Source organism: Oncorhynchus mykiss, chromosome 21, assembly GCF_057628025.1.
Source record: "Oncorhynchus mykiss isolate SJ-2025 chromosome 21, ASM5762802v1, whole genome shotgun sequence".
Classification (NCBI taxonomy): domain Eukaryota; kingdom Metazoa; phylum Chordata; class Actinopteri; order Salmoniformes; family Salmonidae; genus Oncorhynchus; species Oncorhynchus mykiss.
The window spans coordinates 19830143-19845875 of record NC_143042.1 but is presented as its reverse complement, the minus strand read 5'-3'; the positions used below and the strand labels follow the sequence as shown (position 1 = coordinate 19845875).

The window sequence follows — 15733 nt, the reverse complement described above, 5'->3', positions numbered from 1 at the left end:
TGCTACGGAGTGGTAGTCATTTAGGAAGATTACCTTCGCTTTCTTGGGCACAGGGACTATGGTGATCTGATTGAAACATGTAGGTATTACAGACTCGGTCAGAGACAGGTTGAAAATGTCAGTGAAGACACTTGCCAGTTGATCAGCGCATGCTCTGAGTACACATCCTGGTAATCCGTCTAGCCCCGCGGCCTTGTGAATGTTGACCTGTTTAGTCTTGCTTACATCGGCTACGGAGAGCGTGACCACACAGTCGTCCGGAACAGCTGGTGCTCTAATGCATGCTTCATTGTTGTTTGCCTCGAAGCGAGCATGACATGCATTTAGCTTGTCTGGTAGGCTCTTGTCACTGGGCAGCTCGCGGCTCGGTTTCCCTTTGTAGTCTAATGGTTTGCAAGCCCTGCCGCATCCGACGAACTATACGGGTCCACACTTTTCAATGTTAAATTAACACACTGCTTAGTGTAAAGCCTTATTTGCATATTTCCCAGAGTGCCTTGCCTTGAGTGAATTGTAGCGTTACCACCCATGACTGTATGTGTTAGTGACAGAGACGTGGTTGTTGTATTCGTCCATTTTCAGTCCTGTAGTCTTTACAAGTGAGATCCTAAGTGTATAAAAGTTAGGACAATACAAGACAATTCTTAAGGCTTTATTTTGGGGGCCTAGTTTTAACCCTAATACAATTGCTGGGACTCATGGTTTAAAGGCAAAATCAGGCCCGCAGGTCACATTATGCTGGCTTGCAAAATTATGTGTAATTCCAATTGGAATCAAGCCAGGTGATAACGGTCCATGGTCGGACTGCAGAGGAGCGCCACCAGCCGATCATTGCCAACTGAGACATAAAGACCATCCGAGATGTGGAAACCACTCACCAGCTCACTGGAGTTCATTTTCAGTTACATTTGTGCAAATCACAATTGATTCCTTTTCCCAATATTGTGTACGGCTTGTGACCACAGACTCCAAAGGCAGTCACACAGGACTCTGGTCAAAAATAGTGCACTCTGTATGGTAATAGGGTGTCATATGAGACAGATACTTAGTAACTAGAGATGTGTAGTTATTTCATTGGGAAAGATGCTCTTGAAATGGCTTCATATTTAATTCCTTTATATAGGCCAAAGTGATCAACAATGACCAGCTGTGCAGTTCTATGAAAATAAACTACAACATGGGGGGTTTCCTGGGAGCCACTGTCATTATTCATTTTCACAGAACTTCATAGCCGTCTTTATTATAAACACTTCAGCATTCCATCTGCATTTAGTCTGTAACCTCTCATTCCCTCCAGGGAACTCATTCTGTTCGTGTAATCTTAACAGATATGAATTGTAAATACTTAGAAGGGTAGCTAGAGGTTCCATGCGCATGAAAAATTTGAGAAAATATAGAATATACAGGATCTATACAGAATATACTTTATTGTTAAATGGCTCACTTAAGGCACTTCCTCTCCCACCTCACATGCCCTGTCTTGTAGGTGTGATGGCAGGCCGGGGGCTGTTGTCCAACCCGGCCATGTTTGCTGGCTACAATGAGACCCCTCTTGAGTGTGTGTGGGACTGGATGGACCTCGCCACAAACCAGGGGACCCCCTTCACCTGCTTCCACCAGCACCTCATCTACATGCTGGAGAGGGTCAGCTCCCAGCCCGAGAGGAAGGTCATCAACTCCCTGCAAAGCAGCGCCGCAGTCATAGACTACCTCCACAACACATATGGCTCCCCAGACAGAAGGCCTATCATAAACACAGGCTAGGTATATTTTATTGTGGATGTTATTAATTTTATTTTCTATGGAATAAAAGTGTTTGTTTATTATTTCTCATTCTGATAGTTGTGGTGTGCATATGTCTCCCTCTACCAGTGGTATAAAGTACTTAAGTAGTACTTTAAAGTATTATTTAGGGGTATCTGTACTTCACTATTTATATTTGACTAATTTTACTTCACTACATTTCTAAAGAAAATGGCAGACTCACTAAACACACATGCTTTGATTGGAAATTATGATTTTTTTGGACTGTGCCCATGGCTATCTGTAAATGTAATAAAATAAAGATGGTGCCATTTGGTTTTCTTAATGTAAAGATTCTGAAATGATTTATACTTTAGTATTTTTAAAACCAAATACTTCTACTCAAGTAGTATTTTACTGGGTGGCTTTCATTTTTACTTCAGTCATTTTCTATTGTATCTTTACTTTTACTCATGTCACGAACCGGCTCAAAGTTAGTAACAAAAAGGGACACATGGAGATAAGGAATAACAAAATATATTTATTAATTAAAGTAAACTAAATATAATTAACAATGGTGTGTGTAGTCAGTGGCAAGGTGCTCCATCATGCTGGAAAAGGCATTGTTCGTCACCAAACTGTTCCTGGATGGTTGGGAGAAGTTGCCTTTGGAGGATGTGTTGGTACCATTCTTTATTCATGGCTGTGATCTTAGGCAAAATTGTGAGTGAGCCACTCCCTTGGCTGAGAAGCAACTTCACACATGAATGGTCTCAGGATGCTTTACTGTTGCCATGACATAGGACTGATGGTAGCGCTCACCTTGTCTTCACCAGACAAGCATTTTTCCTGGAGAGAAGTGGCTTCGTTGCTGCCCTTCTTGACACCAGGCCATCCTCCAAAAGTATTCGCCTCACTGTGCGTACACCTGCCTGCTGCCATTCCTGAGCAAGCTCTGTACTGGTGGTGCCCTGATCCCGCAGCTGAATCAACCTTAGGAGATGGTCCTGGCGCTTGCTGGACTTTCTTGGGCGCCCTGAAGCCTTCTTCACAACAATTGAACCGCTCTCCTTGAAGTTCTTCATGATCCGATAAATGGTTGATTTAGGTGCAATCTTACTGGCATCCTTGCCTGTGAAGCCCTTTTTGCGCAAAGCAATAATGACGGCACGTGTTTCCTTGCAGGTAACCATGGATGACAGCGGAAGAACAATGATTCCAAGCACCACCCTCCTTTTGAAGCTTCCAGTCTGTTATTCGAACTCAATCAGCATGACAGAGTGATCTCCAGCCTTGTCCTCATCAACACTCACACCTGTGTTAACGAGAGAGTCACTGACATGATGTCAGCTGGTCCTTTTGTGGCAGGGCTGAAATGCAGGGGAAATGTTTTTTGGGGATTCAGTTCATTTGCATGGCAAAGAGGGACTTTGTAATTAATGACAATTCATCTAATCACTATTGATAACATCCTGGAGTATATGCAAATTGCCATCATACAAACTGAGGCAGCAGACTTTGTTTTTTATATATATACAAATTTATATTTGTGTCATTCTCAAAACTTTTGGCCACGACTGTACTCTCCAACACAGCACACAACCAACTATCCACCGCAGTGGCAAGTTTACCAAACAAATAAAGGCAACCAGTACTGGGCAGAGGAACCTCTTCATCTCTGGCTTTTCCCTTTTCCTCTGGCTCTAAGTCTGTGAGCTCTGGTCTGTCCTCCCATTGACATACTGAGTCTGGTGAAAACCAGCCAGTGCATGGATAGTCATAATCATAGAGATTCCTTTGTTCATTGCAATGACCATAACACTGGTCGTGTTCAGTAGGGGACACCGTAGCAAAATGTTTAGAAAAATGGAAAACAAAGAATGTGTTCAGATGGAGTTCAAGTTGCAGCACTCTGTTTAAGATTTTTTTTTTAATCTCATTATTGAACACCATCTCTGTGTGTGTTGTTTCCCTACAGAGTGCTGAGGCGGGTGATCACTCTGATCAACCAGCTGGCGACGGCGTCTAGCACCACGGTCTCTCTGCAGACCAAGGCAGAGAGTGATAACCAAACTGCCAAGAAATACATGGAGGACAACGAGCTACTGAAACAGGTGAAGTCATACCCAGTATAACTGCCCTTTCTGCACCTGAGCCCATATTTAAAAGGGTCTCAAAAGGAAGAGAAGCGCTGATCTAAGATAAGGCTCCCCTTGTCCACAGAAACAAATTCATTTAGATGTAAGGCGAAATGGATGTTATATCAGAACTACTACTCAGAGATATGGGTCTTCATCCACACTAAAAGTAACTAAAATAATGTTGGTATTACATAAGGTTGAGAGGTGTGATTAATGGTTAATGTGTTTTCTTTCAGACTCTGATGGATGGGAAGGGGAACAAGGCCACAGCAGAGGGAAACAAGCTGCTGAGAAAAGAGATGGAGAAACTGAGAGGAGAACTGAAGGGCTCAGGGGAAGGTGAGGAAGATACACAATACTTTTGTGACCGACTGAATAATACAACCAATAATACTTTAATAAAGTGAAAATGTACAACTACAATACAATAACCAACCAAATGAAATCAGACCATAATGACAGGAAAACAAACATGGGCTTCAATTACTGTTCAAGAATGTGCACTTTGACCCATAGCATGTCACCTTTTAGAGAGATTGGATGATATGCATGGGAATTGGATGATAATGGGAATGCTTTGGGGTTAATGTTTTACCTAGCCTTGAAAAAGTCCCAATCCGAGATGGAAGCTATGAAGAAACAATCCGATGGACTGACCAAAGAATACGACCGACTGCTGAAAGAACACCAGGTAACCCCAGACCAGCTCACATACAGTATCTACAATAGCCTACATATTACTGCTCACCCTGCCTTGTTCAAAGCTGTCAGGACTTAGATGCTGTATATTACTACCCTGCTCAAATGTAGACAGAATACTACAGCTCTGACTTTAGTACTACTACTGTACATTTACCACTTCACATATATACTGTATATATTGTTTTTTCCAGAATCTTCAAGAGTGTGGAGACAAAAAGGATGATTGATCGGGGTTATGACTACAGCTGTCAGAACGTTTACAGATTGTACCAAGGAACCAGAAAAAAAACACTGTCACGCACGCTATCATTTTCCTTTGACATACTGAAGCACTCTGCATGACGTCACCAAAATACTCCTCCAAAGCACCACTGAGCTGGCAAACATGAGATAAAAAGCACCTGAGCACGTTTGTAATAGAATAGCTACTACACCAGCATAGAAAGTGTTTTTCTATTATTTTCAGACTGTTGGAGAATGGATGGCAGTCCAAGCTTCAGATTACAGTGGTCTTCTACTTTTAATGTGTTTTTGATGTAATGGCAGGACCACCATTGCATTCATATCAATGATGTCTATATTCCAGTTTTTTACCTTAGCAACTATACAGATTGAATTGTACGTTTTTTGTAAAACAAAATGAGCATTCAGGTCATTGGGGTAGGGAAGCTATATTTAAGCAATGGTGATGTTTTGTTTCCATTCCTCTGGAGATATTCTACGTATTTAGATCTTAAGTGGTTTGTGAATATTACACAGGGTCAGGATTCGGCTAGATTGAAAGTAAACAAGAAAATGGTGCCATCTGTTTTGCTTGATATAAGGAATTTGAAATGATTTATACTTTTACTTTTGATACTTAAGTATATTTTAAGCCAAATACTTTTACTCAAGTAGAATTGTACTGGGTGACTGTTACTTGAGTCATTTTCTATTAAGGTATCTTTACTTTTATTCAAGCATGACAGTTGGGTACTTTTTCCACCACTGAGAGATTCCTATTCCCTCTTTTCACTCTCAGACCCCCTGTAGTGTGTCACACACACACAATTGAAGATTGTATAGACTAATAAAACCAGAGTATGACTATCCCAGTCCAGGGGTTTGGTTGGGTAGATGGTGAGCTTGAGTCGGTAAAAATGCCGAAAAAAAGGGAGGTGGTTTGTTAAAGAATAATGGTAGAAAGTGTAAGCAGAGTGAGCTGAAGACAGGAGAAGAAATGGAAGTGAATGATGGTGAAGTATTGGAGGTTGTTGTTTAACTAGCTAATGTTAGCTGGCTGGCTTGGTGTGTGATCTTGCACGCTGTTTACCTAGCTAGCTACATGTTGTAAGCTAAAGTGTACAACACCCATTAATATGGCCGGTGTCAGTAAACGTTGGCAAAAAAGCCAGCTGAGCTGGTTTGGCTGCTTTCATGTTATCCAGAGGTAAACAAATCATCGGCCAGAGCTGACGCTCTGAATACGAGATGGATGGGGTTAAAGCTTAAGAGGGTGTGAACGATCCTGAATGTGTGTAGACAAAGAGCTCTTCACTAGAAACCAAAACATTCAAAGGCCATTTTCTCAAAAGTGAGTTTACAAGTTTATCAACTTTTAAAGCAGAATTACATTCCCATTGTTCCTCAAAAATGCAGTTTATGATACACCATGTTGTAGCTCTGAGTCTACTTTTATCCAATGTAAATAAATACAATTTCAAATGTTGCCACATAAGAACAAATCCAGCAGATGAGTCCCTTATATTATCATGGCAGCACATCTAACATCTTAGGTGAAGGAGTCAAAACGGCCCAATTCTCACGCCATAGAGCAGGCTGACCACTACATTTGAATATACTCAATAAACACGAAATAACGAAATAACTTGGTTGTACTCATATTTTAAAATATTTGATTGGTACTTGAATATAAACAAAAGAGAGTCCTTTGGCAGGAGAGACGCGGGATTGAAGGGGGAATGCAATTAAACACTGGAGGCATCCTAGTTTGAACTTTACTCCGTTTGTTACCTGCAGTCTTGCGAGAAATATATTTGACAGTGATAAACAAGAAATGGTGTAAAAAAACATGTACACTAAATATTAATCCATTCAGTCGTAGAATTTTACATCTTTATTTCACAATAACAGTAAGGAATTCATAGCAGATTACTCATATTTCAAGCATAATAAAATATTTTGTCTAATCACACATTCATTTCGGAGAATCTGTCGTACACCCGACCGTAGAGAAGGTGCAGGAGATACTGTAATGGAATAAAGTCTCTGAACACTCAGGACCAATGCATACATTTATTTTATTAGGTTAATCTTTCAGACGCAAGACCTTCATCAGAGCATACACAAACACACAATGACAATGGCCACATATAGCCTACGCGTCAATACAATCAGACATGATGAGCAACGCCCGCGTTAAAACAGCACTAGGAGGCACATTAGTAATCAGCAAGAAAAAGTATAACTTAAGTTACAGCGTATATATATTTTTTGTTCCAGTACATATTTTACATAATTATTTTTACATAGTAAAAAAAACAAACACAAAACCCCCCATATATATATATATATATAATCATCTTTGAAAGACAGGGTTCTGTTTTTGCTGTGTGTGTATGTATATATATATATATATATATATATATATATATATAAATTATATATATATAAATTGGATGCAGTCTAGAATTCCAAATAACTTCACAGACTTTCATTGTAAAAGGTTTAAACACTGTTTCCCATGCTTGTTCAATGAACCATAAACAATTAATGAACATGCACCTGTGGAATGGTCGTTAAGACACTAACAGCTTACAGATGGTAGGCAATTAAGGTCACAGTTATGAAAACTTAGGACACTAAAGAGGCCTTTCTACTGACTCTGAAAAACACCAAAAGAAAGATGCCCAGGGTCCCTGCCCATGAATGTGCCTTAGGCATGCTGCAAGGAGGCATGGGGACTGCAGATGTGGCCAGGGCAATAAATTGCAATGTCCGTACTGTGAGAAGCCTAAGACAGCACTACAGGGAGACAGGACGGACAGATGATCGGCCTCGCAGTGGCAGACCACGTGTAACAACACCTGCACAAGATCGGTACATCCGAACATCACACCTGCGGGACAGGTACAGGATGGCAACAACAACTGCCCGAGTTACACCAGGAACGTACAATCCCTCCACCAGTGCTCAGACTGTCCGCAATAGGCTGAGAGAGGCTGGAAATAGTAGGCCTGTTGTAAGGCAGTTCCTCACCAGACATCACTGGTAACAAAGTCACCTATGGCCAAAAATCCACCGTCGCTGGACCAGACAGGACTGGCAAAAAGTGCTCTTCACTGACGAGTCGCGGTTTTGTCTCACCAGGGGTGATCATCGGATTCGCGTTTATCGTCGAAGGAATGAGCGTTACACCGAGGCCTGTACTCTGGAGCGGGATCAATTTGGAGGTGGAGGGTTCGTCATGGTCTGGGGCGGTGTGTCACAGCACCATCGGACTGAGCTTGTTGTTATTGCAGGCAATCTCAACGCTGTGCGTTACAGGAAAGACATCCTCCTCCCTCATGTGGTACCCTTCCTGCAGGCTCATCATGACATTACCCTCCAGCATGACAATGCCACCAGCCATACTGTTCGTTCTGTGCGTGATTTCATGCAAGACAGGAATGTCCGCGTTCTGCCATGGCCATCGAAGAGCCCGGATCGCAATCCCATTGAGCACGTCTGGGACCTGTTGGATCGGAGGGTGAGGGCTAGGGCCATTCACCCAAGAAATGTCCAGGAACTTGCCCGGTGCCTTGGTGAAATAGTGGGGTAACATCTTACAGGAATAACTGGAAAATCTGGTGCAGTCCATGAGGAGATGCACTGCAATACTTAATGCAGCTGGTGGCCACACCAGATGCTGACTGTTACTTTTGATTTTGACCCACCCCCCTTTGTTCAGGGACACATTATTGCATTTCTGTTAGTCACATGTCTGTGGAACTTCTTCAGTTTATGTCTCAGTTTTTGAATCTTGTTATATTTATACAAATATTTACATATGTTAACTTTGCTGAAAATAAACGCAGTTAACAGTGAGAGGAATTTTCTTTTTTTGCTGAGTTTATATATTCTATGACTGACGTTAAAGTCACCCAGTAAAATACTACTTCAGTAAAACTATTTGATTTTAAATATATTTTTTGTATCAAAAGTATGAGCTCCCGAGTGGTGCAGCAGTCTAACACCGTACACAAACAGCTTGCTGTTGCTAGCTAATTTGTCCTGGGATATAAACATTGAGTTGTTATTTTACCTGAAATGCACAAGGTCCTCTACTCCGATAATTAATCCACACATAAAACGGTCAACCGAATCGTTTCTAGTCATCTCTCCTCCTTCCAGCCTTTTTCTTCTTTGGACTTTATATGGCGATTGTCATAGTTACCACTACGGCCGACTGAACTCAACTCAATCACCCATGTGGGTATAACCAATTTTTATTTATTTATTTATTTCACCTTTATTTAACCAGGTAGGCAAGTTGAGAACAAGTTCTCATTTACAATTGCGACCTGGCCAAGATAAAGCAAAGCAGTTCGACACATACAACGACACAGAGTTACACATGGAGTAAAACAAACATACAGTCAAGAATACAGTATAAACCAGTCTATATACGATGTGAGCAAATGAGGTGAGATAAGGGAGGTAAAGGCAAAAAGGCCATGGTGGCAAAGTAAATACAATATAGCAAGTAAAACACTGGAATGGTAGATTTGCAATGGGAGAATGTGCAAAGTAGAAATAAAAATAATGGGGTGCAAAGGAGCAAAATAAATAAATAAATTAAATACAGTAGGGAAAGAGGTAGTTGTTTGGGCTAAATTATAGGTGGACTATGTACAGGTGCAGTAATCTGTGAGCTGCTCTGACAGTTGGTGCTTAAAGCTAGTGAGGGAGATAAGTGTTTCCAGTTTCAGAGATTTTTGTAGTTCGTTCCAGTCATTGGCAGCAGAGAACTGGAAGGAGAGGCGGCCAAAGAAAGAATTGGTTTTGGGGGTGACTAGAGAGATATACCTGCTGGAGCGTGTGCAGCAGGTGGGAGATGCAATGGTGACCAGCGAGCTGAGATAAGGGGGAACTTTACCTAGCAGGGTCTTGTAGATGAAATGGAGCCAGTGGGTTTGGCGACGAGTATGAAGCGAGGGCCAGCCAACGAGAACGTACAGGTCGCAATGGTGGGTAGTATATAGGGCTTTGGTGACAAAACGGATTGCACTGTGATAGACTGCATCCAATTTGTTGAGTAGGGTATTGGAGGCTATTTTGTAAATGATTTTGTAAAAACACTTATCTCCCTCATTAGCTTTAAGCACCAACTGTCAGAGCAGCTCACAGATTACTGCACCTGTACATAGCCCAAACAACTACCTCTCCCCCTACTGTATTTATTTATTTTGCTCCTTTGCACCCCATTATTTCTCTCTCTACTTTGCACATTCTTCCACTTCAAATCTACCATTCCATGTTTTACTTGCTATATTACCTCCCTTATCTCACCTCATTTGCTCACATTGTATATATACTTATTTTTCTAATGTGTTATTGACTGTATGTTTGTTTTACTCCATGTGTAACTGTGTTGTTGTATGTGTCGAACTGCTTTGTTTTATCTTGGCCAGGTTGCAATTGTAAATGAGAACTTGTTCTCAACTAGCCTACCTGGTTAAATAAAGTTTTTTTAATTTTTTTATATATAAATACAGAAGAAAGTCATTTTTGGTAAAATACCAAACCCATATTATGGCAAGAACAGCTCCAATAAGCAAAGAGAAATGACAGCCCATCATTCCTTTAATAAGACATGAAGGTCAGTCAATACGGAAAATGTCAAGAACTTTGAAAGTTTCTTCAAGTGCTGTCGCAAAAACCACCAAGCGCTATGATGAAACTGGCTCTCATGAGGACCGCCACAGGAAAGGAAGACCCAGGGTTACCTCTGCTGCAGAGGATAAGTTCATTAGAGTTAACTGCAACTCAGATTGCAGCATAAATAAATGCTTCACAGAATTCAAGTAACAGACACATCTCAAAGTCAACTGTTCGGAGGATATTGCGTGAATCAGGCATTCATGGGCGAATTGCTGCAAAGAAACCACTACTAAAGGACACCAATAAGAAGAAGAGACATGCTTGGGACAAGAAGCACGAGCAATGGACATTAGACAGGTGGAAATCTGTCCTTTGGTCTAATGAGTCCAATTTGAGATTTTTGGTTCCAAGGGCCATGTCTTTGTGACACGGATGATCTCTGCATGTGTGGTTCCCACCGTGAAGCAAGGAGGAGGAGGTGTAATGGTGCTTTGCTGGTGACACTGTTGGTGATTTATTTAGCATTCAAGGCACACTTAACCAGCATGGCTACCACAGCATTCTGCAGCGATACATCATCCCATCTGGTTTGCGCTTTGTGGGGCTATCATTTGTTTTTTAGAGGACAATGACCCAAAACACACCTCCAGGCTGTGTAAGGGCTATTTGACCAAGAAGGAGAGTGATGGTACTGCATCAGATGACCTGGCCTCCACAATCACCCAACCTCAACCCAATTGAGATGGTTTGGGTTAAGTTGGACAGCAGATTGAAGGAAAAATATGCCAACAAATGCTCAGCATATGTGGGAACTCGAGCATTCCTCGTGAAACTGGTTGAGAGAATGCCAAAATATATTTTGATTTGTATAACACTTTTTGGATTACTATGTGATTTCACAATTTTGATGTCTTCACTGAAATTCTACAATGTAGAAAATAGTAAATAATGTAGAAAAACCATTGAATAAGTAGGTATATATATAGGTAATGAGTGGAGAACAGGAGGGCTTCTTAAAGAAAAACTAACAGGTCTGTGAGAGCCGGAATTCTTACTGGTTGGTAGGTGATCAAATACTTATGTCATGCAAAAAAATGCAAATTAATTACTTAAAAATCATACAATGTGATTTTCTGGATTTTTGTTTTAGATTCAGTCTCTCACAGTTGATAAAAATGACAGACCTCTATATGCTTTGTAAGTAGGAAAACCTGCAAAATCGGCAGTGTATCAAATACTTGTTCTCCCGACTGTATATATTTTACCTTAGCAGCTAGGCATATCACAGATTTGAGTTTTTTTATGTTTTGTTAAACAAAATTAGAATTGAGTTGATATGGGTAGAGAAGCTATATTGAGTGATTTTTGTTGTTGAATATTTGATATCAATGCCGATGTTCTGTTTTCAGTCCTCTGAAGATATTCTATGTATTTAGATGTTAAGGGATTTGTGAATATTACACAGGGTCGGTCTAGGTTGAAAATCCAATGTGGGGTCATGATTTTCTGTTTTGTAATAAGGTTCCCGAGTGGGCTCCCGAGTGGCGCACCGGTCTATGGTACTGCATCTCAGTGCTTGAGGCGTCACTACCGACCCTGGTTTGAATCCAGGCTGTATCACAACCAGCCGTGATTGGGAGTACCATAGGGCGGCGCATAATTGCCCCGCGTCGTCTGGGTCTGGCCGGTGTAGGCCGTCATTGTAAATAAGAATTTGTTCTTAACTGACTTGCCTAGTTATATAAAGTTTAAATTAATAAAATAATGATTTTCAAACAGTTACAAGTGGGAGAAGATTCCTATTCCCTCTTCTCACTCTCAGACCCCCTGTAGTGTGTCACATACAACTGTGAAGATTGTATAGACTAATACAACCAGAGAGTATGACTGTCTCAGCCCAGGGGTTTGGTTGGGTGGACTGGGTCTGCACTTGAAGTGGGATTGACCAACAAGTCCTACTCTAGCCCCCATGCCTTAAGCACTTATCTCCTCCAAGTACTGTACATTCAATTCCAATACTAGGGGACAGAAGCTTCCCTGACAGTATAAGTGGCTTTCAGACCACTGTAGATACATTTTCTCATTGCAAGTACAAAAATATGCTTTGAGTAAGAAAGTGTTGCAATATTTCAGTATGGCTCACTATTAATGTAATTATTATTATTTATTTATTTTTGTCGGGGGGGGGGGGGGGGGGGGGGTTCTCCCCCTTCAATCATGTCATCCCATATTAAAAATGTTTTATTATTGTATAACATTTACAAGATATTCTCTTTGTTTAATCGAAGAAATACCCCCCCAAAAATTAAGCGAGTGAGAAATGACATCCATTTAATTTAATTTGCTTCACAAAACAAAGCGATTCAAAATAAAAGTTTCTTGGTATCTCTTGCCAAATCAACATATATTTGGTCCACCAACCCAAGTGATTGAAATATTCACCGGTATAATATAAAGACATGTTTATTCACTAATTTAGGAACAACCTGAGAATTGACCATGGTGTTTTTGTTCAGAGATTTTGGCACATTAAGGGCTCTATTCAATCAGTATTGCGGAAATTCAGCGTCAGTGTGTTTCAAATATAAAGGCAATATTCCAACTGTAGTGGCGACTGCATTCATGGTAAACGCTGCTCAATCGGAAATGACCTTTACATTTCTCTCGCGCAATTGTAAAGCTTCAGCGATACCGATTAAATAGAGCCCTAAAACTTTCAAACGTACGTACACAACTTATACACACTCAGACAGACTGACCAATAAATTATGCAAATGTGCTTTACTTCTCATAATGAATATGGCACCTACAGTGGATAGTCACTGATGGTAGACAGTGTAGTGGTCCAGTGGTTGTGCATTTTATATCTATAATGATCTTTGAGTTGTTAATTGTATCACACTTCATTGTAATAATACTGACATTTTCAAGTCCGAGATAGATTTACTACCAGTATGCAATACTGCCACCTAGTGGATTTGATCAGAACTGAAATAGGAACACTCCTGCTACACACCTTAGGCAGAGAACAGCTACGGTAAACTGGCACAGTGGCATCTCCTGTAGCATAACAGTCACACAGACATGATGAACAGTAGCCCTGTTTATACCTGGTGCTAATGTGTCCCTTGTCCTGATTTTGTCGACATTCTGATTGTGCCCACATTTTTAGACCGGTGTAGACAATTAAAAGGTGTATTGTGATCAGATCTTACACAGCAAATTCTCCAGTGTTAAATCAACACTGAGAATGTTACAGGCCTCCAGGGTGGCGCAGTGGTTAAGGTCGCTGTACTGCAGCGCCAGCTGTGCCATCAGAGTCCCTGGGTTCGTGCCCAGGCTCTGTCGTAACCGGCCGCGACCGGGAGGTCCGTGGGGCGACGCACAATTGGCCTAGCGTCGTCCGGGTGTCTCATCGCGCACCAGCGACTCCTGTGGCGGGCCGGGCGCAGTGCGCGCTAGCCAAGGTTGCCAGGTGCACGGTGTAGCCTCCGACACATTGGTGCGGCTGGCTTCCGGGTTGGATGCGCGCTGTGTTAAGAAGCAGTACGGCTGGTTGGGTTGTGTTTCGGAGGACGCATGACATTCAGCCTTCGTCTCTCCCGAGCCCGTACGGGAGTTGTAGCAATGAGACAAGATAGTAGATACTACAACAATTGGATACCACAAAATTGGGGAGAAAAAGGGGTAAAATTAAAAAATATATATATATATATATATAAAAAAAGAGAATGTTACATTTTACACTGGTGCAATGTCTATACCGGTCCACACTTTTCAGTGTTAAATTAACACACTGCTGATGTGTAAAGCATTATTTGCATATTTCCCAGAGTGCCTTGCCTATGACTATTTCTTAGTGACAGAGAGATGGTTGTTGCATTCAACTGATTTCAGTCCTGTAGCCTTCACAAAGTGAGATCTTAAGTTAATTATGTTATCATTTAAATTGAATTGTTTAACCATAAATCAGATGCCATAAACTTGTGATTTACACAGAAAATCAGGCCTGCAGGTCACATAATGCTGTGATGTGTAATTCCTATTGTAATCCAGCCAGAGTGGGGATAGCCAACATTTGGAATTTTTGTTCACCGATTACTGGTTTGGGAAGGATAAGAGATGAGACAACCTAAAGAATTGAAACTGGAACAACCATTTCAGTGCCGGGTACAATAAGTCCAAGTAACATATTTGATTAGTTTAGAAAAATGCATGTTATATTTGAGTTGAATAAAACTATTTAATCAATAAATGTACATGCAAAAACAGAGATATCGAAACAAACAATTCCAACAAATCTACCTGCAGTAGAGCATGCTGGGAAATATGATACTGATGGGTGTGGTTTTGGTTTACCACTGGTTATTAATTAATACCAACAGCGGGTTTCTTTTAAACCACTGAGTGTTAAATTTACCACCTGAATCAACACTACAAATGTTAAACAGAAATATCAACACTAGGTAACACTAACCAATTTGCTGTGTATAAGTGTAAACAGACAAAATCAGGACAATATCAGCACGAAGGGTGCATGTTAGAACCAGGTATAAACAGGACTATTGAGATCACAATTTGGCAATGTTACAGTAGAGAAACGCAGAATGTCTGACATTCTCTTTCAACAGATTGAAGCTGTCTAACAATATTATAATGTAGACTACCTTGAGAGTTGTTACAAAAATACTCAGTGAGCGAAACTGGACTCTTGCTGCAGTAAAAACAATTAACCAATGATTAACAAATCCAATTAAATACTTTCTTTGTACCAACAACAAAGATGACATTCTATGTAATTACATTTGTGGTTTTGTAAAATACAGCAGGTACATCTATGAAATACTTCAGTTATATCAAAAACATATACAGCTGAAGTCGGAAGTTTACATACACTTACAGTGCCTTGCGAAAGTATTCGGCCCCCTTGAACTTTGCGACCTTTTGCCACATTTCAGGCTTCAAACATAAAGATATAAAACTGTATTTTTTTGTGAAGAATCAACAACAAGTGGGACACAATCATGAAGTGGAACGACATTTATTGGATATTTCAAACTTTTTGAACAAATCAAAAACTGAAAAATTGGGCGTGCAAAATTATTCAGCCCCCTTAAGTTAATAGTTTGTAGCGCCACCTTTTGCTGCAATTACAGCTGTAAGTCGCTTGGGGTATGTCTCTATCAGTTTTGCACATCGAGAGACTGACATTTTTTCCCATTCCTCCTTGCAAAACAGCTCGAGCTCAGTGAGGTTGGATGGAGAGCATTTGTGAACAGCAGTTT

General features: G+C 40.8%; 1 protein-coding gene across 1 annotated transcript; it reads left to right on the top strand.

Annotated features, from left to right (window-relative positions):
- The first annotated feature begins 1491 nt into the window (after positions 1-1491).
- On the top strand, positions 1492-4947 carry LOC110500925 (uncharacterized). Its single transcript, XM_090215002.1, has 5 exons — positions 1492-1742; positions 3722-3857; positions 4121-4223; positions 4484-4575; positions 4778-4947. Exons 1-5 carry the CDS (start codon positions 1492-1494, stop codon positions 4811-4813), a joined length of 618 nt encoding a protein of 205 aa, XP_090071128.1. The 3' UTR covers positions 4814-4947.
- Positions 4948-15733: the final 10786 nt, after the last annotated feature.

Coding starts and splice junctions, on each gene's coding strand:
- LOC110500925 (XM_090215002.1), top strand. CDS start 1,492: ATGGCAGGCCGGGGGCTGTTGTCCAACCCGGCCATGTTTGCTGGCTAC. Junction 4,224..4,483: donor ACTGAAGGGCTCAGGGGAAG/GTGAGGAAGATA, acceptor TGTTTTACCTAG/CCTTGAAAAAGTCCCAATCC. Junction 4,576..4,777: donor GACTGCTGAAAGAACACCAG/GTAACCCCAGAC, acceptor TGTTTTTTCCAG/AATCTTCAAGAGTGTGGAGA.